Source organism: Lacerta agilis, chromosome 6 (assembly GCF_009819535.1).
Source record: "Lacerta agilis isolate rLacAgi1 chromosome 6, rLacAgi1.pri, whole genome shotgun sequence".
NCBI lineage: Eukaryota > Metazoa > Chordata > Lepidosauria > Squamata > Lacertidae > Lacerta > Lacerta agilis.
In genome coordinates, this window is record NC_046317.1 from 7883545 (window position 1) to 7909398 (window position 25854).

The 25854-nt window shown below is 42.3% G+C and overlaps 2 protein-coding genes across 5 annotated transcripts in view; one reads left to right on the forward strand and one right to left on the reverse strand.

The window, feature by feature from the left end:
* SCYL3 (SCY1 like pseudokinase 3) lies at positions 1-20205 on the forward strand. Of its 4 annotated transcripts, none has more exons than XM_033151336.1 (14): positions 7-44; positions 3238-3526; positions 5093-5278; positions 6942-7055; positions 9498-9554; positions 10212-10314; positions 11934-12045; positions 13244-13321; positions 14611-14750; positions 15848-16035; positions 16739-16910; positions 18191-18349; positions 18699-19402; positions 19719-20205. In XM_033151336.1, the coding sequence occupies exons 2-14, from the start codon at positions 3362-3364 to the stop codon at positions 19773-19775; spliced, it is 2235 nt and encodes a 744-aa protein (XP_033007227.1). In that variant the 5' UTR covers positions 7-44; positions 3238-3361; the 3' UTR covers positions 19776-20205. The 4 variants fall into 4 exon arrangements, with proteins under 4 accessions (XP_033007229.1, XP_033007227.1, XP_033007228.1 ...); XM_033151337.1 differs by lacking the exon at positions 7-44 and adding an exon at positions 2741-2762; XM_033151338.1 differs by lacking the exon at positions 18191-18349 and having other exon boundaries at positions 1-44.
* Positions 19991-25854, reverse strand: part of C6H1orf112 (chromosome 6 C1orf112 homolog) — a 27972-nt gene continuing 22108 nt past the window's right edge. Inside the window, exons 20-24 of the mRNA XM_033151340.1 lie at positions 25005-25118; positions 24088-24192; positions 22930-23010; positions 22342-22461; positions 19991-20716 (exon numbers count right to left, since the gene is read on the reverse strand). Coding sequence (XP_033007231.1) covers positions 20531-20716; positions 22342-22461; positions 22930-23010; positions 24088-24192; positions 25005-25118 — 606 coding nt within the window. The 3' untranslated portion in view covers positions 19991-20530. The remainder of the gene's footprint in view (positions 20717-22341; positions 22462-22929; positions 23011-24087; positions 24193-25004; positions 25119-25854) is intronic.

Genomic DNA, 25854 nt, shown 5'->3' on the forward strand with positions numbered 1-25854 from the left:
GAGAAGGGAAGGGCGGCACGGGGGTCGCCCCCCGCCCTCGGCAGGTGAGCGGGGCGCATAGGGGGCGGGAAGGGGGCCGTCGCCCCTCCGGGCCTAGTCCGCCTTGGGCCCCGCTCCTTCCAGCTCCGCTCTGAGGGGGGAGGGGGGCTGGAATTGGGGACCCCCCCCAAAAAAACCCTTTCGGGGGATCTAGATCTGAGTCCATTGGAGGAGCTTGTGTTGCCTTTTATATTGCGCCCGTGTTTGCGCGCGAGAGAGAGTGGTGGGTTTTTTTCGGTAATTGCAAGGTTATAACAACAACAACAACAATTTATTATTTATACCCCGCCCATCTGGCTGGGCTTCCCCAGCCACTCTTGGCGTCTTCCAACAAAATATTAAAATACAATAATCCATCAAATATTAAAAGCTTCCCTAAACAGGGCTGCCTTCAGATGTCTTCTTGTTGTTTTTGTTTTGGTTATGTATTTTGTGGTTTTGGTTTTATTCAGTGGACCGCCGTGAGACCTCCGGGTAGAGGGCGGTATAGAAATTCAATAGATGATGATGATGATAAAAAGGTAAAGAAAAGGTAATAATGATGGATAGTGATAAAAAGGTAAAGAAAGGGTAATAAAAAGAAAAGGAAAATAAAAGTAGTAGTAATAATGGTAAAGAAAAGATGATGATGATGATGATGATGATGATGATACATGTCAGTTGATGGTGCTGCTTGTCAGTGACCTGTCAGGGCTCTCCTTAAGGCCTGGTGGAATGCAAATTAGATTTTCCCTTCAAACACATAGGTTCACATTCGTTTGCTCCAGGGAAGAGCTGTGACTGGACATTGCAGCAAAACACCAAAGTCTTGCAAGACGCCTTAAACACGGGGCAGCTTCATTATGGGAGAATCCCTTGCAGAACGGAGCCCAGTCAGACGCATAGTGCACCCTGAACTATATGTGCAAAAAAGGTGTGCGTACCACGTTGCTGTTGGTGGTGGGAGTTAAGAGTGGGACCCACAAGGCTGCAAAACGCAATAGGCAGCGGTAGGTCTGTTAACACAAAGATGCATCTCTTGTGTCCAAGAGCTGCTGTTGTCTTCATAGCAGCTGTGCACTTGCTGGCTTAGAACAGCCCTTCCTTCCTGCATCTGACAAATGTAGTTCTTGCCCTTTGAAACTTTTATTACAGAAGGCCTGTTGGTTTCTAAAGTGTCACAAGACTTGGGTGTGTGTGTGTGTGTGTGTTTGTGTGTTTGTATTTGTATGTGTGCCTGATAACTGAAGACTTTCCCTGATGACACAGTTTGGCCAGAGAACAAACGCCCTCGCATCAGATGCCAAGGAAATAAACAACTATCTGACTTTTAGAAGACATCTGAAGGCAGCCCTGTTAGGGAAGTTTTTAATGTTTGATTCTATTTTTAATATTCCGTTGGGAGCCGCCCAGAGTGGCTAGTGAAACCCAGCCAGATGGGCAGGGTATAACTAAATTATTATTACTACTACTACTACTACTACAAAGCAAAGAGTTGGGAAAATCAAGGTTTTTTTGTTGGGTAGGGTAAGCAAAATCACGCAAATGATGGTATAACCTTTGCTGTGTGTCGGCATGAGTGGCAGATTATCTTAGCTGGGTTTGACATAAAGCAACACGTAATTACTGGCGCTAAATTCCAGGTTCTCATCAAACTTTGTTTAAATAACACACACGAAAATATTAATGGTTTAACGTAATACTCTTCTGTCTGATTTTGTCCACACAAAAAACAGGTGGGGGTGGTGTTGTGTAACAAACACATTTTTCCGGAGTATTAAAAAAAGTCTCAGTTTTACCAGCTTAAGGCTGCAGAGGAAAACCAGAAAATACAGCCATGTTCCGCATCTGAAACCTGGTGCTGTAAAGGCAGTACTGTACAGAAGTAGTAAGCCACCAGCGGGACGTATGCAGTCTGGTCATTGATGTTGCCAGGACTTGAGAGCAGACAGAAAAGAAAGACTGCTTCATACCTAAAATACACAAAAGTGCTTAGAAGGCACGAGAAGTAGGCTGTTTCTGTATTCTTCAGAGCCAACGACCAAAGAAAAACTTGTGCAGCCTATAGGGATGGTTAGAGGTTTCAACATTAGACTCAAGGGGCAAATCCACAAGTGATTACATAGCCTGTTGCAGATGAACACAACTTAGTTCTTTATTTCTTAATACAGCGTGTAAACCGCTTTCTTATTGATTAACTTTTCTGGTTCTCTCCCTCTCTCATTGGCATAGGTTTTTGAAAGGATCCAATTCCAAAATTTAAAATTTTTTCAAGGTGTCTGGATAGCTCAGTCAGTAGAGCATGAGACTCTTAATTTCAGGGTCATGGATTCGAGTTCCACGTTGGGCAAAGGTTTCCAACGCTACAGTCTTATGCTCCTGTGAAATTCTTTGGATTGGTTTATAAACCCCAAATACACCATGTTCATGGAGAAGTTTAAAGTGGACTTCTCGCCTTTGCCGCTTTTGACTGAACAAAATGTGGGCTGGGAAGTGAGCACAGCTAATCCGCTGCTTCCAGAGAATGCAGATTCTGGTGCTTTCCTGTGTACATTCCTACTTCTGGCTTTATGTTTTAGCATTAACTGATAGAAATAGTGTGGCTGTTTCCTTAACACGAAGAACTGTTAAAAATTGATGATGTCTTTTGAACCTTGGAATCTCTATGCTTAACACACTGATTGGAATTCGAACCCTTTGCCCCAAGACTGATTCAAGGCAATCCTATGCATGTTTACTTGAAAGTAAGAGGGACCCAGGTGGCGCTGTGGGTTAAACCACAGAGTCTAGGACTTGCTGATCAGAAGGTCGGTGGTTCGAATCCCTGCCACGGGGTGAGCTCCCGTTGCTCAGTCCCAGCTCCTGCCCACCTAGCAGTTTGAAAGCACATCAAAGTGCAAGTAGATAAATAGGTACCGCTCCGGCAGGAAGGTAAACGGCGTTTCCGTGCGCTGCTCCGGTTCGCCAGAAGTAGCTTAGTCATGCTGGCCACATGACCCAGAAAAAACTGTCTGTGGACAAACGCCGGCTCCCTCGGCCTATGGAGTGAGATGAACACCGCAACCCCAGAGTCGGACATGACTGGACCTGATGGTCAGGCGTCCCTTTACCTTTACCTAAGTCTCATTTAGAATTGCAGCATTAAGCTAAAAAAAAAATTGTGAGGAAAAACCCAAACAATATCTAAAATTATTTATTGTGTCTTTCATCTTTGTGCAGAGAATGCTATGAGGAATTTACAGTAACATCTCTTGGGACTAATTTGTCTGGGATCGCTTCTCTTTAAAGTTGCTTTGACACTAGGAAAAACCCCCGCTGCAAAACGGCTTGAATTTACAAGGTAATGGGCTCAGAGAGCAGCGCTTTAAAGCGTGATGCGTTGCAAGAGCCTCCGTTTACTTTACCCTCTGGAGTCAATATTTACCCAGCGGTACTGCAGCGTGGCAAACTTGCGTCCGTCTTTGTGTACAAGAGAGAAAATGAAGACAACGTTAACAAAGCTGCCAAGGTATCGTATTGCATTTTGCATATTATTTATTTTTTAAAATTTTAAACTTGCTTCACCAGCAGTGCGTGGTTCATATTAAAAGACCTACCGACCTCAGAGACAATGATAACTCTTGGGTTGGGAATAGTACAATATCCTCCTTTTGTAGCAGGCTTTCTCTCTTCCCTACTCACCCAACTTAGAGCAGGAGCCAAACCAAACTAACAGGAATTCTAGCTATTGTACTTTTTGCTCCATAAGATGCACTTTTTTCCTCCTCAAAAGTAAGGGGAAATGTCTGTGTGTCTTATGGAGCGAATGCATGGTCCCTGGAGCTGAATTGCCTAGAGGCCAAAAGCAGATCGTGCTCCTTTTTTTACAAAGAGAGAAAGGGGTGTTGAAAGGAAGCCACTGAACAGCCATTCAGCAAGTGATCAGGAGAGAGATAAGGCTCCCTTTCCAGCCCCGCCCCCTTGCCCAGGCCTCCATTGTTGAATGCAGAGAGAGGCTGTTTGTTTCCCCAGCGACATGTGACTGGCTGATTAGATTATCTGTCTGGAAACTGTAAAAATGGCTGTAGGACTAGAAGCTGCAGAACTGTGAGTTGAACCCCATAAAAATGGGGCTTTTCCTCTTTGAAAAAGAAGCTGCACCACTTTCAACTGATCCTCAAAAAAAGCAGGGCTTTGCCCTTTGCAAAAAAAAGCTGCACCACTTTCAGCTGATCCTTAAAAAAGCAGGGCTTTCCCCCTTTCCTCTAAAAACTAGGTGCGTCTTGTGTTCAGGTGCGTCTTATGGGGCAAAAAAATACGGTAATTCACAGCACCTTGAGCTTATATGACTCAGCTTCTTTCTGATTTGGCTAACCAACACAGCTCAAACTCACCAGTGCAAAACATGAGCAGAAACTGGTGAAAACTAGAAATATGTTATAGAGCTGTCAGCACTGAACAAGGGTATACAGAGCAAGAAAAGAAAATGGCAAATGAAGGAAGAGCTGAGAGTTGAGAAACACCCTTTCCCCATCTTCTGGATCCCTGGGAAAACTCAGCCAACGTGCTGCACCTGGAACTGGGTGTGGAGAATGGGGCACAGCTGTAGGCAGCCTGAGCACCACCCACCTTGGGCCTTCATGAAAAGCAAATCTAGAGTGATAGACCTATGGTGATGCCTGCTGTTTCAAGAAATAATTCTCATTGTGAGGCGTTTGTGGGTGGGGAGTTTGTTTGAACCCGGGGTGAGAACCTGGAGGCCGAGAGGGAGGGTATGTCGAGGAAAATGAATTGATACCGATTTACATAAGTAACTTTGTATTAATGCAACTTTTTAATATGTAACTGTATTTTTGTAATGTTTTATTTAAGTTGACTACTGTTGCTTCCGTGTTTTGTTTTGTTTTTTGTACAGTGCTTGGATATATTTTAAATATATTAAGCAGCGTAGAAATTAAATAATCAAATTGTTAGCATGTGAAAATCATAGCTGTGCCAAAAAAGCAATGTAGGCTACTGTTCCTTTCCCCTGTTTGAATGTGTGACGTATAAGCTGATGCCCCATACTGAGTTGCTTTATCTTGCGTTTTGGAAGCACCTGAAAACTTTGCGCCACCCTTGCCTCCTGCGCTTCCTTTCTTGTACTGTGGAAACAGATGGAATCCACCTGGTTACAGAGCGTGTTCAGCCACTGGAGAAAGTACTGGAGGCCCTCTCTTCTCCAGAGATATGCGCTGGTATCTATGATGTTTTGCAGGCTCTCGTCTTCCTCCATGATAGGGTGAGTTTTTGGTTTGGTTTTCTCTCTTACTTCTAGGAATGGAGGTGAATGTTTAAGATATGAAAGCCTTGGTGCCCTCTAGGTAGCTTGACCACAGTTCTCATCAGCCCATGGTTAGGCATTATGAGAGTTGGAGTCCACAACATCTGGAGAGCACCACATTGATTGGCATGGCCTAAACCAGGGGTGTCCAACAGGTCGATCACGATCTACTGGTAGATCCTGTGCAGTTTTGATAGATCATGGTCAATCTCTGGCTCCCTTTCCTTAGCGTCGGTAAAACTGACTCCTGGCCTGCCCTCCATTGTTGTTTGACCTCTGGAAGGGAAGATGGAGCTTCCTCTGTGCTGCTGTTTTCATCCATAGTGATATTTTTGTGAGTTACTTTACCTCTTTCTCCCTTGCCTTCATCCCCCCCCCCCCAAAGTGGAAGTTTCCCCCCAAAAAACTTTTTTAAAACCCCCAAAACCCGGTGTTTTTTTGCTCCCTAAAAAAGCTCAACAACTTTGAGCTGAACCCCCCAAAAACTGGGGTAGTTTTTAATTCTGAAAGTAGATCTCAGTTTCTTGAGAGCCGGTCACCCCTGCCCTAAACCAGTTGTAGTGTGTGGAGGGAGCTTTGCTTGAGGAAGTGGACTTGGTCATTGCTACTTTGAATGCAAGATATTGGACATGTAAAATCATATGTCTTCAGTCTTGTCCCCCCCCCCCAAATGAGCAGTTTCAAAGCTAAATTAATTAACTTAATGCTAACTGAAAGCAAAGCTACTGGGCTGCTTTTAGATGGCAAGAAGGAGGCCTCATTCAGTCTTCCAGGTTAATATATTGATGATTGTCACTGTCTGGTTTTGAAACGGCATATATTAGGAAGACCCCTTGGATATGCATGTTGCGTAATATGTTCCAGAAGTAAAACAAATTCTTTATTGCAAGACCTCCTTTGAGCAAACTTTTTTTTTTTGCAGATATATTAAACTTATACTTTTGCATAATCTCGTTATTTATATGCTATGTTTTGAACTAGAAATCTGATTTTTAAAATAATGCATTGAATTTTGGCTGGTGTGGGAGAACAGCAAGAAGAGGAGGTTTATATGTATGTGACATGTGAAACTATGCTAGGTGAAATTAGTAGCATAAAGAATTGTGACCTTCCTATGCTCCTGGAGTTGGGAGTTGTGGGTTTTGCAGTTAAAGGAAATTCATTTCTGCTAGGCAGTTGGCAATATTACCATCATAGGGGTCGGAATAAAGGAAAATGCCTTTTGAAATGCACAACAGACCACGTGCCTTCTGCGGCTGGCTTTGTATTTTTCCAGTGTTTTACATGATTCATTGCAATGTCTCCCATCTGGTTTGTTCAGCGGTTGTTTTGTGCTTCTCCTGCAGATTTGAAGGGAGCACACCCTGAGGCAGTGAAAAATTCTCTCCTTGCCCAGATATGGTGTGTTGGGAGTAAACTGAGTTATGCTAGTTAAATTTGGCCTGGCATACAGCTCCTCTGCTTGCAAGAGCTCTCTGGTGGCATATAAACCTCCTCTGTGGTTTTGACCAGCTCTCCTCTGGAGTCTCGTGACACCCAATTAGTACTAACGAGCGTTTTATGCCTACAATTATTCCCAGTCTTATTGTATGTTTTCCCTTCCTTTCAAAATGTATTCTAGGGACACCTGACACACAACAACGTTTGCTTATCTTCTGTATTTGTGAGTGAAGATGGGCACTGGAAACTAGGAGGCATGGAAACTGTCTGCAAGCAGAATGAAGCAACAGCAGAGGTAGAGCCACATAGTCCACTCCTTTGCCATGCCCAAGGAGGGCACATCCTGGCTTCTGGGTGGTCTTTGCTATTGAACTCCCTGCGTCGGGTAATGTAAAGTTTGTTAGGCTGAAATGTGTGTGGGCTCATTAGCAAGCCTTGTTGCCTTGAAATAAAGGGTGAAGCAAGCTGGCAGATTCCCTAAACCAGGAGTAGCAAACATCGATCCCAAAGATGTCGTTGGATTGCATCTTCCAGCATCCCTGACTAGCTGGACTAGAACATTGTCTGGAGGGCCTTAAACGATGGCGTTTCAACAAGACTGGCAGCTAATTATCTTTTAGCCAAAAGTTCACTAGCTCCTGTAGGCTGCAATGAACAAGCAAGTTATTTACTTATTTGGGCAATTTATATCCTGCTTATATTTGAACAAAGCAAGTGGTTAACAACGTAGGTTGTACCAGGCATAGGCAAACTCAGCCCTCCAGATGTTTTGGGACTACAACTCCCATCATCCCTAGCTAAACAGGACCAGAGGTCAGGGATGGTGGGAATTGTACAGGTGAAACTCAAAAAATTAGAATATCGTGGAAAGGTTCATTTCTTTCAGTAATTCAGCTTAAAAGATGAAACTAATATATGAGATAGACTCATGACATGCAGAGCAAGATATGCCAAGCCTTAATTTGATATAATTGTGATGATTATGGCGTACAGCTGATGAGAACCCCAAATTAACATTTTCAACTTTGGGGTTCTCATCAGCTGTACGCCACAATCATCACAATTATAACAAAGGCTTGACATATCTCGCTTTGCATGTCATGAGTCTATCTCATATATTAAACTCCAGTAGCTAATGAAAATAATTGCTTACATAAAATGGACTTTTCCATGATATTCTAATTTTTCGAGTTTCACCTGTAGTCTCAAAACATCTGGGAGGCCAAGTTTGCCCACGCCTGGGTTATGCAAACAATACCAGGGAATTTATACATTCTGTAAAAGCACGACTAAATAGAGCATCTGCTTTAGTATCTACATCAACATTACACATAAAAACCAAGGACCAAAATACAGTGGTGCCCCGCTAGACGAAAATAATTCGTTCTGCAAAAATTTTCGTCTAGCGGGTTTTTTGTCTAGCGAAGCGGCAATGACAGCCGCACTTTCGCTAGACTGAAAAAAAAAGACGAAAAATTTTCGTCTTGCGAGGCAGCCCCATAGACTTTTTCGTCTAGCGAGTTTTTCGTCTTGCGAGGCATTCGTCTAGCGGGGCACCACTGTACAAGAAGTTGACAATAAACATAGTAAAGAAGTATACAAAATATTTCCTAAACGTGAAGTAAAATATCACAAATGAAATCAACTCAACCTTTTTTTTTAATAGCATGGCAGACCTGAGAATAATGCTATTGCCACTTGGGTTTTCTGGGTTTATTCTTGGCTGCAGCTCATGGTTATTGTTGGCAGAGCTTAATCAGTAATCCTAGTTCGGTCCACCCAATAACGCAAATGTTGGTTTAGCTCAGCACGGCACGAGAGCACAGAGAACTGTAGAGCAAAGCAGCTGTGAGCCGTAGTTTGGTTTACTGTGCCAGCTGATTCAGGCTATTCTTAGGTGCATTTTTCAAATAAGAATTTTAGAAGTGCCTATCATCAGCACCTCCTGTTCCTTTTGGCTGGCACAGTGCTATGCTTTTGTGTGGAGCAATTTTCCTCTATGATGGAGCCATAAAAGGAAACTTAGCTCCACGAAATACAGGTGAAACTCAAAAAATTAGAATATCGTGGAAAAGTCCATTTATGTAAGCAATTGTTTTCATTAGCTACTGGAGTTTACTGGTAATATATGATATAGACTCATGACATGCAAAGCGAGATATGTCAAGCCTTTGTTTGTTATAATTGTGATGGTTATGGCGTACAGCTGATGAAAACCCCAAATTTGGGGTTCTCATCAGCTGTATGCCATGATCATCACAATTATAACAAATAAAGGCTTGGCATATCTCGTTTTGCATGTCATGAGTCTATCTCATATATTAGTTTCACCTTTTTAAGTTGAATTACTGAAAGAAATGAACCTTTCCACGATATTCTGATTTTTTGAGTTTCACCTGTAGAGGCAGCCTGAGTGGTTTTACTCCCACTTTCATATATCCTGTTGAGGAGCCCATGCTTCTACAGAGCACAGATTGAAAAGCACTGTGTTGGGCAAGGCATTCTGGTTAGCCGCTACTTCGGGGGTGAAACAGAGAGGAAAGACACAGCTTCTTGAATATTTGATCAATGTATGGCCAAGATTATAAGGATGACAGCTAACATTTTCATAGCTTGTCGTGTCTCAGTCCCCCCGAGATCTACCGATGAAGGGTGGTTTGCAAATTTAATAAGTCATAGTGTTGCACAGTGCTAAAATCACCATTCATTGGCTCAAAGGCTTCTTCTCTCTTTATAGTTCCTGCATAGTATCAAGTCAATACGGGAGAAGACTGGCATTCCACCTGAAGAACTGGCAAGTTTTCTCCATTGTTTATGTGGGAGATCTGAAAAATAAGCTCAGAAAACTATCCACTTTTAATTTGATGGGTGGAGCCAATAAGCAGTTAATTTACCGTTATCTTCTGTGGGGAAGTTACTTTCTATTTTGGAATTGCGTGGGGGAAACCCTCAAGAACGTTGTCTCTGGATTTTCTGCCTGTAAACATTTTTAACCAGAGTCCAACTTTGGCACCACAAGAATCCCAAAAGAACCAAGGTCACGACTAACGTTATACCAAACACACAAAGATCGTAACCGGCTGCCGGTTACGATCTTTGTGTGTTTGGTACCACAAAAATCCCTGCTTGCCTTTTCAAGTCATATTTTAACATGTAAAGTGTATTTAAATTTCCGTACAGTATCCTGTTTTTCTTTTTCAATTTGTGACTAGACTTTTGAAGCTTTTGCGTTTTTTAGACTCCTTGCTACTATATGGTCTGTTGTTTTCCATTGTTTTTGTATTTTATTATGGTACTGTTCTTAATTTTTTGTAATTTGCGTTGAACACTTTAATGGAAAGGCAGGGATATCAAATAAATTTTGTACAAACTGTCTGGAGTCAGAGGTGGGAATTATTTTCAAAGGGACTAAGCCAGTTTCTGCTGTGTGATCCTCTTTCTATGACTCTAGTCTGAAGACTTCCAACTTCTTCCTGACGGCCGAGGGCATTCCCGCGATGCCTATTCATTTGGTGTAATGGTTGAAAACCTGCTGACTTTTTTAAATGAAGAGGGTAAGAGTTCTTGGAATTGAAATGGCATCATTGCAAATAAGTAATCCCAAGTTTCCTTTGTGACTAAATCTTCTAAGGAGCTGCTTTTGGTATGGAAAATACTTCCTTGCAGTTAAAATTGTTGCCTTAGCAGAACGTTCACTCCGGAGGAACCGAGTTGTTCCCCGATAGTTCAGGATTTGGTGGTGTTGTTGAACAAATGTTCTGGTTCCAGATATTCCCCATGTAGGAAATGACTTAAGTGTCGTGATGGTTTTGTTTGCAATTTCATGGACAACATGCTGTCTCTTAAAGATGGTAATGAATAATATCGAGGGATTTTAATATACAAGGTTCCTCCATGGGAGATTCTACTGTAATGAGTCTGAGCAACAGCTGTCCTAAATGCAAGCGCTGTGCAGCAGCTAACAGCGGTTTGCTATTTAAAATGGTTTCTCAGTTGCGCTCTAGAGCACATGCAGAGTGCAGACATAGCAGTGGCTTAATTGTCTCACCTGCATATATTAGCCCAGGGGCATAGCAAGGTAAATTGGCACCCGGGGGCAAAAAATTTTTTTGTCGCATGTGAAGGTCAGGTGGTACCCGGGAAAATTCTTGTCAACCCCCCCATTGATTTCCCCCCCCCCCCCCGGCAAAAATGGTTGTACGTTATTTCATATTTTCTTACAAAGGAATAATAACAACTAATAATAATAAAAAACTTTTATTTATATCCCGCCCTCCCCAACCGAAGTCGGGCTCAGGGTGGCTAACATCAGATACATAACATGGGTATAAAATCAACCAATAATTAAATTATCTCCTAAAAAAAAATCAAAATCAAATTAAAGTCTAATTAGATGGCTTTCCACAGGGTTAGGGTTGGGAACAGTAAGTGTTCTCTGAACTGAAATTTCAGCCTTCATGACATAGGAAAAAAGCCAAGGGTCAAGATATTAACCGATATGCATGAAATTTCATATATAGCTATATAATTCCTAGTATAGTAAGAAAAGACCTTCGGAGCAGGCATTTTTTAAAAAAATTCAGAAACTTTTTTCAAAAAAAATTGTTCCCTGATAATTTGGCACCCCCTCCATTATGGAACCTGGGTCAGCCCACCCACCCCCTTGCTACGCCCCTGTATTAGCCAAGGGATTAGATAAATAGCATGGTAATCTGTATTGAGGTCATTATGGCATATTCCTTTTATTTTATATTATTGGCCCACTTGGTGGAAGAGAATCTGCCCTAAATATTCCCAGGCATTGGTGCCACATACCTGCGGAAGCTCCACCAGCTAAATGGCAAGAGGAATGACTTCCTTAAGAGTACTTTCCCGTAATTTATGAAGTAGGACTAAGTCCTAAAGTGGAAGCTAATGTTATTTTTAAGGGTGTTCTCTCCTTGTGTTGGTGTGGAAGGATATTTCTTAGTACTTAGTGCTTGCATTGCCATCTGGCCCAACCTTGTTTTCTGCATTCTTAAACAACTGCAGGGGAAGTCATTCCTGTTGTTGAACGTGTTGCTGTTAAGCTTATGGTGCAGAAGAGCAAACCTTAACTACCCCTACTATCGCTTGAGTCTGTCTTTTTGTTCTGAGTTTCTAACATAGATTTGACTGCTAAACTGTCTTTTAGTTTCAGAGGATGTTATATCCAGCTTTCACCACACCTTACGGTCTACTTTGTTAAACCCAGATTTTATGGGCCGCTCTCCACTGTCCAGTTTATTGTTGCACGAATTCTTCAGGTGAGCATCCTCCTAGAATGTGTACTGATGCCTTAAAATCTTACCTGAGTATGAAATCCAGAGGTCATTATCAGAGGTTTCTTGAGTGTGGGCGAAAGGAGCCGTACAACTGGGGAATTGTAACAAGCATACTCCTTAAAATAATTTCATGACGGATTAGGAGCGGGGGGTTAAAGTGACCATCATATGCTACAAGGGCAAGCACTCCAATTTTAGTGGTGTGATAGGAAATGACGCTCTTCTAAGCGGCCTCGGTCCTGTATACCTGAAGGAGTGTCTCCACCCCCATCGTTCAGCCCAGACACTGAGGTCCATCACCGAGGGCCTTCTGGCGGTTCCCTCATTGCGAAAAGCGATGTTACAGGGAACCAGGCAGAGGGCCTTTTCGGTAGTGGCGCCCACCCTGTGGAACACCCTTCCATCAGATGTCAAGGAAATAAGCAGCTATCCTATTTTTAAGAGACATCTGAAGGCAGCCCTGTTTAGGGATGTTTTTAATATTTAATGCTGTATTGTTTTAACATTCGTTTGGGAGCTGCCCAGAGTGGCTGGGGAAGCTCAGCCAGATGGGTGGGGTACAAATAAATTATTATTATTATTATTATTATTATTATTATTATTATTATTATTAATCCAGATTTTCCAGGTTACATTTGCCGACATTTCTCATACCCAGTAGTCAAAATTTCCTAAATACTGGCCTCTGATAAACAAAATATACTTTCCAACCATAATTGCAAGAAGTTATGATTAAGAGAAATGTCACAGTATCTTATTATTAGAATTGTTGCGTAATTCAGTTCTGTCAGTTAATATACATTCTAAAGTTTTAAGTATTCATCTGAAGACTTAAGTAGGCTAAGGCCAGGTCCTCTAATTTCCTTCTAAAGATAAAAGAGTTGTATCCACTGTTGGTTGTACTTTCACTAGACCCAATTGAAGTTAATGGGCATGACCATAACCAGTGATCTCATACCACCGTGTAAAGAAGTACTTTTGTCTGTCCTGATTCTTCCAGCATTCAGCTTCATTAGATGGTCCCTTGATTTCCAGCAGCATGAAATGAGAGAAAAAAGCTCACCCTTCTTTCACTATCTCTACTTTACTTAAGCATTTCTGTTCCTTTGTGGATACTGAATTCCTTTTGCTTCTGCTTCTCAATTCTTGACGCATAGTGACTTTTTTTTTTAATTATCAGAAATGATTTCCTGGAAGTTGTGAGCTTTCTGAACAGTCTAACACTGAAAACGGAAGAGGAGAAAACTGAATTTTTCAAGTAAGTGAAAAATGTCAGTAGCTAATTGATTATTGGGTTAGCTTGCCAATATTTTAAAAAAGTCTTTCCCATAGTATTTTGATTAGTATTTTCTCTGGTAACTGTGGCGTCAACTGTGTGATTTGGTTTTAACTCCAAAAAAGCTGTGGTAACATTCTTGAAGAACGTTCTGTTTTGTGTCTGTCAGAGCAGTAGCACGTTGCAGAAAAATAACTTCCTTTTTGTAATGACTGCAAGGGACGTCTTGTCTAATTTCTAGTTCTCATGTACCTATAGGAGGGTGCAAATGAGAATCGCTGTCTCAGCTAGTTCATTTTAGGACCGTAACTTAGTGGCAACAGAGCCCCCACTTTAGACAGGTATTAGTACAGTTGTGAAGCATGCAGTGAACATTTCTCTCCTCCATGCCCATTCCATATTTCCAACATAAACAATAAGCACCATTTTGATGCAAAAAAGAGGATACTACATTTTAAAAGTAAAAATAACCAAAGCCGTGTACATAGGGTCGGGGAAGTTAGCTGGTTGAGCGCTGCTGGTCTGAATGGTGGTCTGATCCTGCAAATAATCGTGTAGTACTGAGCTACGATATGTAGGGCCGGATGAATTGCACTCTGTAGATGTTTAGAGACACTTGACGTTCCTCACTTCAAGCACGCCAGTACTCTTAATGAATAGGCTTACACTGCAGGGGCATAGAAATCTTTTGCTTTTGAGGGCTGCATTCCTTCTGGAGAAATCACTCGGGGCCAGCATGGGTGAGACTTAAGCAATCTTCAAGAATGCAGATAAATCAGAACATCTAGCAGCTTATATGTGTGGCCAAATAACGCTGTGATACAAGCTTCAGTGTAACAAAAAATGAAAATTATCTCTTCAAATGCCTTTATGGTGCAATCGAATGCATGTTTATTCATGAATAAATCTTTACTGCATTCAGTGGGACTTACTCCCAGGTAGTGTCTTGGATTGCATCCTTACTCCCTAGAAAATGTGATCAGGACTGAGAATAAATAAATGGCAAGTACAGGGTAACGGAAGGAAATTCCCCGAGATGGCAGAGGGCTGGAAATACCAGCAATAGATTTGCCGTTCCCAAATGGATCGTGTCCACTGCTCTGTTGCCATAGCCCTGGGCTCCCAAATCACTGGGCATTTATACAACTGATACACTCCCAGTGTTTGGGTTGTAAATGGGCGAGCAAGAAAGGAGAGGGAAGGAAATGGGTACGGCAATTGCATTGCGAGGCAATAATGGTGAAGGCTGAGCAATTTCTCTCTCAACACAGATTCCTGCTGGACAGAGTGGCTGGCTTGTCGGAAAAGTTGATCGCTTTGCGGTTGGTACCTCTGTTGCTCAATCAGCTTGTGTTTGCTGAGCCAGTAGCTGTCAAGAGTTTCCTTCCCCATCTCCTTGGTCCAAGAAAAGGTGAAGTTTTCATTATCTCTTCAGATTAAGCGCAACACATTTGAAGTGTGAGTGGATGCAGAATTTCAAGCTGTCCTGAAGGGGACAGCTGTACTGTTATACAGGTGAAACTCGAAAAATTAGAATATCGTGGGAAGGTTCATTTCTTTCAGTAATCCAACTTAAAAGGTGAAACTAATATATGAGATAGACCCATGACATGCAAAGCGAGATATGTCAAGCCTTTGTTTGTTATAATTGTGATGATTATGGCGTACAGCTGATGAGAACCCCAAATTAACAATTTCAGCTTTGGGGTTTTCATCAGCTGTACGCCATAACCATCACAATTATAGCAAACAAAGGCTTGACATATCTTGCTTTGCATGTCATGAGTCTATCTCATATATTAAACTCCAGTAGCTAATGAAAACAATTGCTTACATAAATGGACTTTTCCACGATAGTCTAATTTTTCGAGTTTCACCTGTATGACTACCCACAACACGGCCATTCTTTCCCGTTGCTGCCTCTCCTCCTTGCTTGATGCTCTTAACTCCCTTGTAGAGATTAGCTTGTCCTCTGGCCTAAATATACCAGGCAGAAGAAAGGTACTCTGTGTCTTACCCACTGATGCCGTTCCTTTTCCTGTAAGACTCCAGACTGCTTTTCCTATAGTGTCTGCCCACCTACAACCACGAGAAGAGCCATTAGGTCAATGCAGAAGACTTGCCGCTGCTTCGTCATTTATTTGTGTCCCATCTTTAGACAATTCTCAAGGTGGCTTGCTGTAACTCTCGCAGAGCCACACAACCCAGCAGCCCTTGGTGCCCTGGGCAGAATATGAGACCCGAGCATGCTTTCCTTCAGTTTTACAATCCCAGGCCAACTGGGAGTTTGGGGGCAGAGAAGCAGTCCCTGCAGCTGCTGCTTCTCTGGTTGACGGAAGCGCCAAGCTTCTGCTCCCAGCTGCAGCATCGCTAGAGAAAAGCTGCCACTCGTTACTGTAAGATTGAAGGTTTTGTGGTAGTAGAGGCATTTTCCTGTCTCTGCTGGCCGTTTCAAATCGCTAACTTCAGCAGGCACCCTGTTGACCCTTCCAACCCTTTTTGCTTTAGATAAAGTGGGCGAGAGCCAAATCAATGGCCTGCTGTCTCCAGCCGTGTTCCAGGCGCACGTCAGCCCCGTGCTGCTGAAATTGTTTGAGGTGCATGAAGAGCACGTTCGGATGGTGTTGCTGTCTCACCTGGATGCCTATGCGGAGCTGTTCACTCAGAAGGAGCTGAAAAATGTAATATTGCCACAGGTGAATATGACAAGGCAGGAATCTGGGACTAACGTATCAAGAAAGCACTTGTTTCTGCAGTGGGGTTCCCAACAAAATGAAGGCTGTCCAGCACTGGCACAAGTCAATCTTCTTGCCCATATCTGTAAATTATATCCACATGTCCTATCTCCCCCCCCCCCCCCCTTCCTCAGCTTTGCTACTGTGTCCGTGTGTGTGTAACCGCAGAAACAAATGTGCCCTTCTCCTGAAGCAGGGCCAGGAAACGTAGGCCTCTATCCCTGTTTATTGGCCATGCTGGGAACTGGATTCAAATCACACCTGAAGGGCTACAGATTTCCCACCCCTGTCGTATTGCCCATGCTGTGCAATCATAGCCCTATTTCCCGTTTAGATGACACATCCTGCTTACTGGCATGTTGACTCGCACTGAACCTCCTCCTCCAAACCCTTATGTCTGTGTTAAGGGTTAGAATCCACCATAAGCAGATGCTATCTAGTGTCTCGTTATTACTGGTTTTGTGAAGAAGCTGGGGTGTTGCAAGGGAAGTGGGGCTTGCTCACTTGCCCACATTGGTTTCATAAGGAAGTTGGCTAGAGGAATGAGGCATGCCACAGGGACTTTTCCCCAGATGGTTGGGCTGCCAAGAGAGGATTAAGAACCTGCAGCAAACGGTTCCCCAGTTTGAGTGGGCATGTGCTTGATAGCATGTCCTTATTCTAGGTTTTACTGGGGCTGCGAGATACCAGCGACTCTCTGGTGGCTGCAACGCTGCAAAGCTTAGGGGTGCTGGTTTCACTGCTCGGACCCGAAGTTGTTGTGGGAGGCGACAGGACAAAGATCTTCAAAAGCTCAGCACCAAGCTTCACTAAAACCACAGACCTTTCCCCAGAAGGTAAGTAAATAGCAGCAGGTTTCAAGCTCTCCTACAAACCAGTTGAGCTGCACATAGGCCTGCTCTTCTCCTCAAACCGGAGTAGAGATTGTAACTGGAGTAACAGATTAATTAGCGAACTATTTTCTAAAAGACATGGCATTGTTGCTCTAATGAGGAAAGCACCAGGGCTGATGGTTAGCTCTTAGCTGGGAATAGGTGCTGAACCCAGTGATTTTCTCCTCAGGGTTGGGATGTTTAGGCAACCAGTTCTAAACAGAAAATTTACTTATGGCATGCGAGTCAAAAGTGCACTGCGTGACTTAGTGGTTAGTAGAGGTCATTGTTCCCATTGATGGAACAAGCCTAATAAAAAATACAATGCGCTAATTGTAATAGGCTCAGCTGTTCATATTTTGTGTACATGCTGAGCAGCTGATCATTCTCTCATCCCCCCCAAAGCTCCTGAATCTGTCTATTTTGAATGGAACCTTTACTTAAAATTTAAGTATGTATGGGTAGAAACTCTCTTGGGTTGGGGAGAACAAACTCATTTAAAGTCTTCCAGAATCTTGAAATTGTCCCTGCAGATGATCCTCCTTTCTGGTGTTCAGTGAATAGTTTATGGAAAACGTTTGATGCCTACCTTCCTAAATGTATGTTTGTGTTGTCACAGTTTTTAATGGGTTTATGACAACACCACCGTGCCTAAAAGCCCAGCCTAGGTATCTTTCATTCCACCGAGGGCACGTGAACCTTTGGCAACAATGATGAACAGCTTTCATCCCTTTCCAGCTCTCACTTCTGTTGGTTTGGAGAATGTAAGCGACAGCAGGAGTCTCCCATGTTGTTATATATCTTCCCCCAAACTACAACACAAAGGAAATAAATCTGCTTTGCTCCTGCTCCCCCATGGGGCTAGGCTTGCAGTATTTGAAGTTCCTTAAAACACACACACACACCAAACTGCTGTTTCTTACTGTCTTCATAGCCTAACAAGTGAGAGAAATCCATGTCTTTCCCCAAAACCTGTTTGTAGGAAATCAGGGCAGAATGATCAAATGTGCTTGGTATGCTAAAAAGTGCAACTGACAAAAATAAATTCCAGTTAAGTGTGCAAATACTAAATGTATTCGGCTTGGTTGGCTTCATTAAAGCATGCCAGAATTCAAAATAAATTTAGCTGTACTTTAAACTGCTTAGAATTATATCTTTGCGTATGAATAAGTAGAAGTTTTGAAAAGCGAATATTGTTGATAGATGATTTTTTCCGTATTTTTTTGGTTTGTGTATCCTTGTAGACTCTCCTAATCATGTAGTAAGTTGCCAGAGAAGGCTGATTTATCAGCCCCTACAGAAGAATAACTCTATGTTTCTCAAGTGCCCCGGCTCTGGGAATCTTCCCTTCAGCAGCAGGAACCATGTGCCAAGGCAAGATTCTAATGTCGCCTTAAGGGAAGGTAATCCCGGCCTTTCTTTTTCATTGCCACAGTCCTTGCTTCTAAAAAGGTTCTCAAGATTCTGCAATGCCTTCTGCCTTATGGAAAAAATCTAGCATTTATAACTCTTAGCCACTTTAAACTGCAGACCTCTCATATCGTTGAACTTACTATTTTTAACAGGTTAGCTCAGGTTAATAGCTGCAAGGGATGTCAGGCTAGATTAATATGTTCTGATCTGACGGACTGTTCTTCAGCTTGGATTACCTTTTTATGTCTCTTCAGTGCAAGCAGTCATGTATGTTGGTGTGTTTAATTTTTTATAATGCATCCCTCCTCAAAACAGACATATGCTCTGTGTCTTTCACAGGAGAACAAGACTCTCTGCACTTAAGCAATGTTCCTGGTGGATTAAATATATTGAGGAATGGTGGAAATTATCAGCATGCAGTTGAGAAGATAGGAGAGGAATGGCCAGACTGGAGCGAGTGTGAAAAGCCAGAGGCTGAAAAATGCGTAGAGAGCCAAAGGAAAGAGTTTTGTGTCAACAGCAGTCCCTGTCTTTCTGGTCATGATGTAGATGGCAAATCTTGGGACGGTGCAGCTGATAGCCCTAACTTTAAACTCTCCTCAGGAAACAGCCTCACTGCTGTAGGGTTAAATGACATCGCAGAGCTGCAGCTGCCTTCAACTATGTTTGAGCTCAGAAAAGAATTCAGAACTCTCAAATGTAATCCACCTCCGGGACCCAGCATCAATAGTGGCAGCTACAGCCACGGGGACCACCAGCAAGACGAAATCGGTTTGCCCAAAGCGGCACTTTTAGAGAAGCCTCCCAAGTCGGAATGTGGTTTAGGGGAGGAATATATGATCCAGGTGAAGAGGAAAGAGTTGCATGACACAGAGCTGGACTGGTTTGCTGACATGGTCCCGGACATCAAACCTCCGTCAGCACTACTGATTCTGCCAGAGCTGGGGCCCCATCCTGTCATTCAGAACAACTTCAACACAGTCTCCGGCAGTGAATGCGACGCACAGTTCTCTTCTAAATTTGCAGCAGCTGAAATTACAGAGGTGAGAATTTGGAACTTGGATACCTCTGTTCAACATGTTGTGTCAGTTTAAAATAGGATACAGCCCTAAGTCTTTCTCAATGTAATGCTAGAAAAAAGGAATCATGAGGTTTGTGAGCAGCACTGCATTGGCCACCAGGACTGCCTGGCTTGGAGGAGAGGGATGGAGTCTCTGCCTTCAGCATCCCTTTTGTACTACTCTTCTGTGTAAAGTGTATAAACACTGATAGCCAGTAAAAAGCAATAGCAGCTTAGCTGTGCAACATTTGTTTATTAGAGCTTGTTGGTATAATTAATGCATTTTACCTTTATTCTAGGTGGATGTTGGCTGGGAGCAAGATGAGCTGAACTGGGAAGATGATGCCAACTGGTGACAGATAAAAGACCTTGAGCTATGTTTTGTTAGCTGCTTCTGCAGTGCCCTGGACAAGTTTTGCCCCTCCACAGGCACCAAGGCCTCACAGGTATCTTCAGTCCGTTCAGGTGCTTGCCTTTTTCACCTGCAGCATTTAGGCCACAATGACAACTCATGCATCCAGCCCTGTGTGCTTGGAAAGAGGGATAGGCTGTGTGGTCTGGTTTTTTCCCCCCACCAACCGTTACTGTTTATGGAAAACTAGGAAAAATAAATGGACAATTCACTGGTTAAATGTTTGCGTAATCTGTTTCTTATGAGAAATCTAGACTTTAAAAGTGCTTACATTGATTCAACAGGTAGAGGTGCAAGAGTTTCTAGGCTGTCTTTTTACAAAGCTATGTTTTTGTACAGTGTGAGAAGCTGTGAACTTAAATTAGGGGAGACTAGCATCACAGCAAAAATATTAGTTCTCACAGTTTAGTTTCCATTACATGTTTGTAATGCTCTTGGTAATCAAGAGGCAGGCTGAAGTCAAAGGAAATGGCATAGAAAAAATGTATTTTAATTCTGCGTTCAGTAACTTAAAGCTTCGCTCAGTATCTTCACTCTTCGAGCCAATAAGACCCTGTAAACCTTTACAAACAGACTATACAACATGCTTGCTCTAAAATTACCACCGGGCTGCACTTTGTTTCTTTGGCTTTGGGCTGTGAATCTCTGGTGGGACTGCAGAGCAGTACCGAAGTCACTCAAAAGGCTGCATTAAATCTATCAACTTATGCTGTTCTTCAAACTGTTCAGCGTCATCTGTAAAGTTTCCAGTTTCTTTGCGAACCAAATAGGGGGCGGGCCCTTTTGTAGTAGCGCTTTCAAAACCTCCAGTGTCCTTCCGGCAGCGTCCATTGCTGACTTATATTGCTCTTCACTGGCTGAGTAGCAAGTTCTTTTCGGGAAGGGCTGTAAATGGAAAACAGTAGTCTTATAATCCGACACTTCTGAACCCAGTCACTGCTCAACACACAAGATGGAATCTGATTTTCAAGATTTTGATTCCTAGCCATTAAGCATGCTAAGTAGTGCTGCTTAGTCAAAAATCAAAATGATCCAATTTCAAATTGTATGGAGACTATCGGGCATTATCTTCTCAGCCTGTAATTGCAAACTCCAAAGAAAAAGGTTGCAACACTAAGTCACTTCTCATGACAGTGCTTATTTTTAAAAGCAACTCTCAGACTGTTGTTACTTGTCACTCCAACAAACAAAAAGCCCCAGCATGGACTATTATATACATGCAGGTTGTGTTTACTGAATATAATGCATTCCTGGAAATCAATAATTACACAAGCTTTTGCATAACGTGTCAATGATTCCTATGAGGAAATTTATTATGCGTTCTCGAGCATGGAGGTTTGACCCCAAAATGACAGGAAAACCCTCTAAAAAAAACATTGCAAAAGGCAAGCAAGGAAACAAATCTCTCCCCCTCCCTCTCATCATGGTTTCCGGCAAAACGGCTATTGCAAACCAGCAAAATGCAACGTGTAAGGCTTGTTTAAGCCTGCTTATTTGTTTACTGTACCACACACAGGTCCAGATGTTTGACTGTCTGAATCTGTGGCATAGACAGCACGGTTTGGGCACTAATTCCTCATATTCAGATAAGTGAAGTTTTGTATAACAAGCATCTGTCTAGCAAGACTGTAAAAGCAGCTGTGGCCCCATCACTTACAAACTCAATCACAATAATATGATTGAAGTTCAATAGTCAAAAGAATGGGTCTTAAAACCTCTTGCCCTGCCTAAAAAAAGGCGCTGCCTAACATGGCCCTTTAAAGTCTGCAATCCAAGCTACACTGAACTCAGTGGCACTTATGTCAGAGTAGACCTGGCACAGTTAGGCATCTATTGTTAAGAGAAAAATTCTGAAGTTAATTATTTTATCCCTTCCCTGTTCTGGGAGGTAGGACAGACTGAGAGACCCTTTCTCCCCATGAATTGCAAGGCTTAGAAATGTTTAGTGTTGGTATCGAATAATAAAAAGTAGGGCTTGAAGGTAAGAATGTACTGCAATGCAGAACTATCCTCACTTCCTAATATCAGGATAAAGTGTCACTGCCTGAACTGGGAGCCCACATGTTCCAGACTGCCTTTCCTCAACAGATGAGAATGATTAGCAGGCGCTATCTTCCCTCCTTCAGCCAGGAGTCCCTTTCTTCCTTATAGCAAAAGCTACATACCGGGTTATAAAATGAGGAGTAATAGACCCCAAACTAGTATTTTTGTTTACCTGACTAGTGACTGCCTCTGAGTCAACATTCACGTGCAAACTGTATGAACTGGGAAAATACAGATAGGAAGCAGCAATTCCTATAAACTGCTGTGATCATGTGACATGACTATTGCCTCTATATAGTTCACACAATAAATATATTCTCATGAGCGCACAGACTTGCTCAGGTTAACAACAATTCTTTTTGTCCTAGCCCTAAATTTGCTGGCAGAAATTTAGCACCATCTTTGGAACTGTGTGAAAATGATAGCAGGAATCACTTAAGACACACATTCCCAATTCCGGAACATACCTCCAAGGTCAGGCACCTTTCTCTGTCTGTTGTGCTTTCTCGCGAGTGGCACTTAAGATGAACATTTTCCTCTTTCATTCGTTCTGCTCTTGCTTCCGCTGTCTCCTCTACAAGGCGGGTCTGAGAGAAAAGCCAGAGCAGAAATAACTTAACTATGCAGTTAAATTCATAGCTGCTGCTGCTACTACTGTCAAGAGTTTGGAAGAAAACTGTTTCTAACATTACAAGTTCAGTTTTCCCTTAGAGGTTATTGGCTGCCTTAAAGAAGGCCCGTTAGGCTGAAAGGTGTGATCTAAATATTTCAAATAAATAAGCACAGGTATGACTGCAGAGACTACAAACAAGTGATTTAGTGTCCTTACCTGTGTAAATAAACAAAAGTCCATCTTTTGGCACACACACAAGGTATGTGGTCTACATATCTTTGTTTCAGGTTATGCCTTTTGGTTCAATAAAGGCTCAGTTTAGTTGTAAACTCAATATAACTCTGTATTATCAATGTGCATGATTTGTTCAGGAAACATTAAATTTCAAAATGGAAAATCTGGCACCAGCGGTATACCATCCATTTTATATTTTAAGAAATACCTTTGATAGGAAGCCAACAACTTTGCTTTTAATTTCTTCAGAATTAAGGCACTGGGAAAGTATGGCTTCATGGCTCGTCTCCTTAATACAAAACAAAAACAAATGGGAAGAAGAGGGTTCATGCCCACCACAACCAGGTTATGCTAACACAAGAATCAAGCTGATTTGTGGAATTTCTGCTAAACAACTGGAAATGTTCAGCGCTATTGGAACTAACAACAAAAGAGCATGCAGTGTCTTATTCAAAGTTGGGTGCTCCTAAATCTTTCTGCCCTGTTTGTCATCCCTTATATCTTATTTAATGTTAATGTTATTTTAACAATTCTAAGCCCTGGTCTATCACTGTACCCAAGTATTTTATGAAAGCAGAGCTAAAATTACAACTAAAATACCAATCAGTAGAATTTACGCAATTCCATCAGCAATTCAGTTGCTTTTCTCTTCTCTTTAATAACACAAACATCTACAGATCCAGAAAAAAATAATCTGTAATATGTCATTGTGACTTAACACTACTTATATTATCCAGCCCAAGAGAAGCATCTTATCTAATCTAGCTAAGTACCACTGAATGTGATGGGAGTCAAGCAGTGGTCTGCAAACCCTAGCTTTGCTTACTTGGGGTGTTTTTCATTTGCCCTGGAACATGGAGAAAGCAAAGGGATAGATAGTGGAAGAGACTTGAGTTTCTTTTGGGGTGTTTTTTAAAACAACTTCACCAAACCTCAGGGGAACAAAATAAATCGCTGCATTTTCAAGTTGTCCTACTGTTTCTCATTTTCTCCAAACTCCAGAAGACACTGCATCTTCCTGAAACCATGTGGCAAGGTTTTGGAAGAGTGGTGGACTCTTCTCTCGCTACACTGCAGTTTGGACATGGTAGGAAAGAGTCAAGAGAGAGTTTTGCTGCTTCTCATTTCTCAAAACTGCAGTGCAAATGAGGACTTGGGAGGGAATGTGCTGCTGGCAGTTCTTTCCACCAGGGGGCTAGCACGCTTTCCTCTGGAATTTCTGGATGCCAGGAGCTCAGTTACTTGTAACCAAACTTAGCTGGATCAACACCAAGAGTGTTAAGAGTGAGCTGAAAACTGATTAATTTTAGCGGGATCATGTGCATTTCTCCCCCAAACTGGAAAGCACAGCTGGACTTCATCTTACCTGTGCAAATTGTGTGAATGCCTCTATGGCGTGCTGATGAATCAACCAGCTACTGTTGGCCAGCAAAGAAGAAAACAGGTAGGACAGCTTGGACAAAACCTGCTCCTAACAAGTGAATAATGCAGTTATCATTTGTATTTTAGGCATCCTCTCATAATTTCCTGGGAATCATAATTAAAGACAGCCCAGATACCTCACCAAGAGTGACAATAATGAAAAGCTCATGGCAGCCTTTACTGACAAAACATATCAAAGAATCTTGCAGCAATTTACAGACTGACAATTTTATTACAGCATATGTATCAGAAAGAAGACAGGCACTTAAGCCATAATACATGTGTCAGTCTCTTAAGATGCCAAAATGTTTTTTGTTAGTTTTGCTGCAACAAATATGACTATTCCTCTGGACTCTGCTGACAAATAGGCATGTCCAACCCTCCAATCAAACCAGCAAAAAGTCCCACAACATGCCAAGTCCAGTTGTCACACTGACCCACTGCCATTCAACAGAAAGAGTCAAGAAAGTGTCTTAAAAATGGAAACATTCTTGCCCCTGAGTTTATTTTAGCCTGGAAATGTATTTTTACTTGGAATTTTTCCTTTTTTAAGACACTTTCTTGACTCTTTCTGTTGAATGGCAGTGGGTCAGTGTGACAACTGGACTTGTAATAGTGATATATTTCTACCCCTAGGGGACTATCAAGGAGTCCCTGTACCTTTCATTACCCATGTAGGCTTTCTAAAAAGTAGTAAGAACTTGACATCCTCATGATTAATGTACTTTGGGCCTTAGCTACTCAGTGGCCACCACTGAAAAACAGTGACTCATTTTCTCGTACTACAGCCACTATTTTCACCCGTAAATGACACCTGCAGAAGGTTAATGAAAGAACAGAACCTTGTTCTAGTGAATTTACCTGGAAATCTGGTGGAATAATGGGAACCCCCACCGAAGAGAGAAAATCTAAGATTGCAGTGAGAACATGATCTGGGGGATTAAGTTGAAGGAGGGAAGTTTGCAGTGTAAGTATCTGCAGGAAGAGAAAACAACATTTGAAGATTATGATAAAAGCTCTTTTGGTTCGTTTCATCCAGTGCATGCAGATGCGGCTATATATACACATTGGTGGAGTAAGGTTTAGAGGGGTTTAAAACGCAAGACACGAAGTGACAATTCACATAACCTGGCCTGCATTCAAAAGAAGCAGAGCAACCTTTTATAACAGAAATAATAGATTAAACAATCAACATAGTAGTGGGACAGGAAAGCTTGTGATTTTGAGTATGATCAGGAAATTCTAGTTACAGGTAGGTAGCCGTGTTGGTCTGCCATAGTCAAAACAAAATTAAAAAAAAATCCTTCCAGTAACACCTTAGAGACCAACTAAGTTTGTTCTTGGTATGAGCTTTCGTGTGCATGCACACTTCTTCAGATACACTGAAACATCTGAAGAAGTGTGCATGCACACGAAAGCTCATACCAAGAACAAACTTAGTTGGTCTCTAAGGTGCTACTGGAAGGATTTAAAAAAAAAAAATTCCAGGAAATTCTATTCCACTGACCAACCCTGAAGGCTCCTGGCACTGTTTGCGTCTCCCGAATCCATCAACCCTCACCAGAGTAGCATTGCGTATGCAGTATGCAAATACACTTCAAATTCTGGTTGCTAGCAGTCATGACTAGCCTTGACAATGGACAGGCCAATAAAGGATGGAAGTGGGGGAAATTCGGGCCAGGGGTGTTGTGGCTGCATTGGGCCTGGGCAA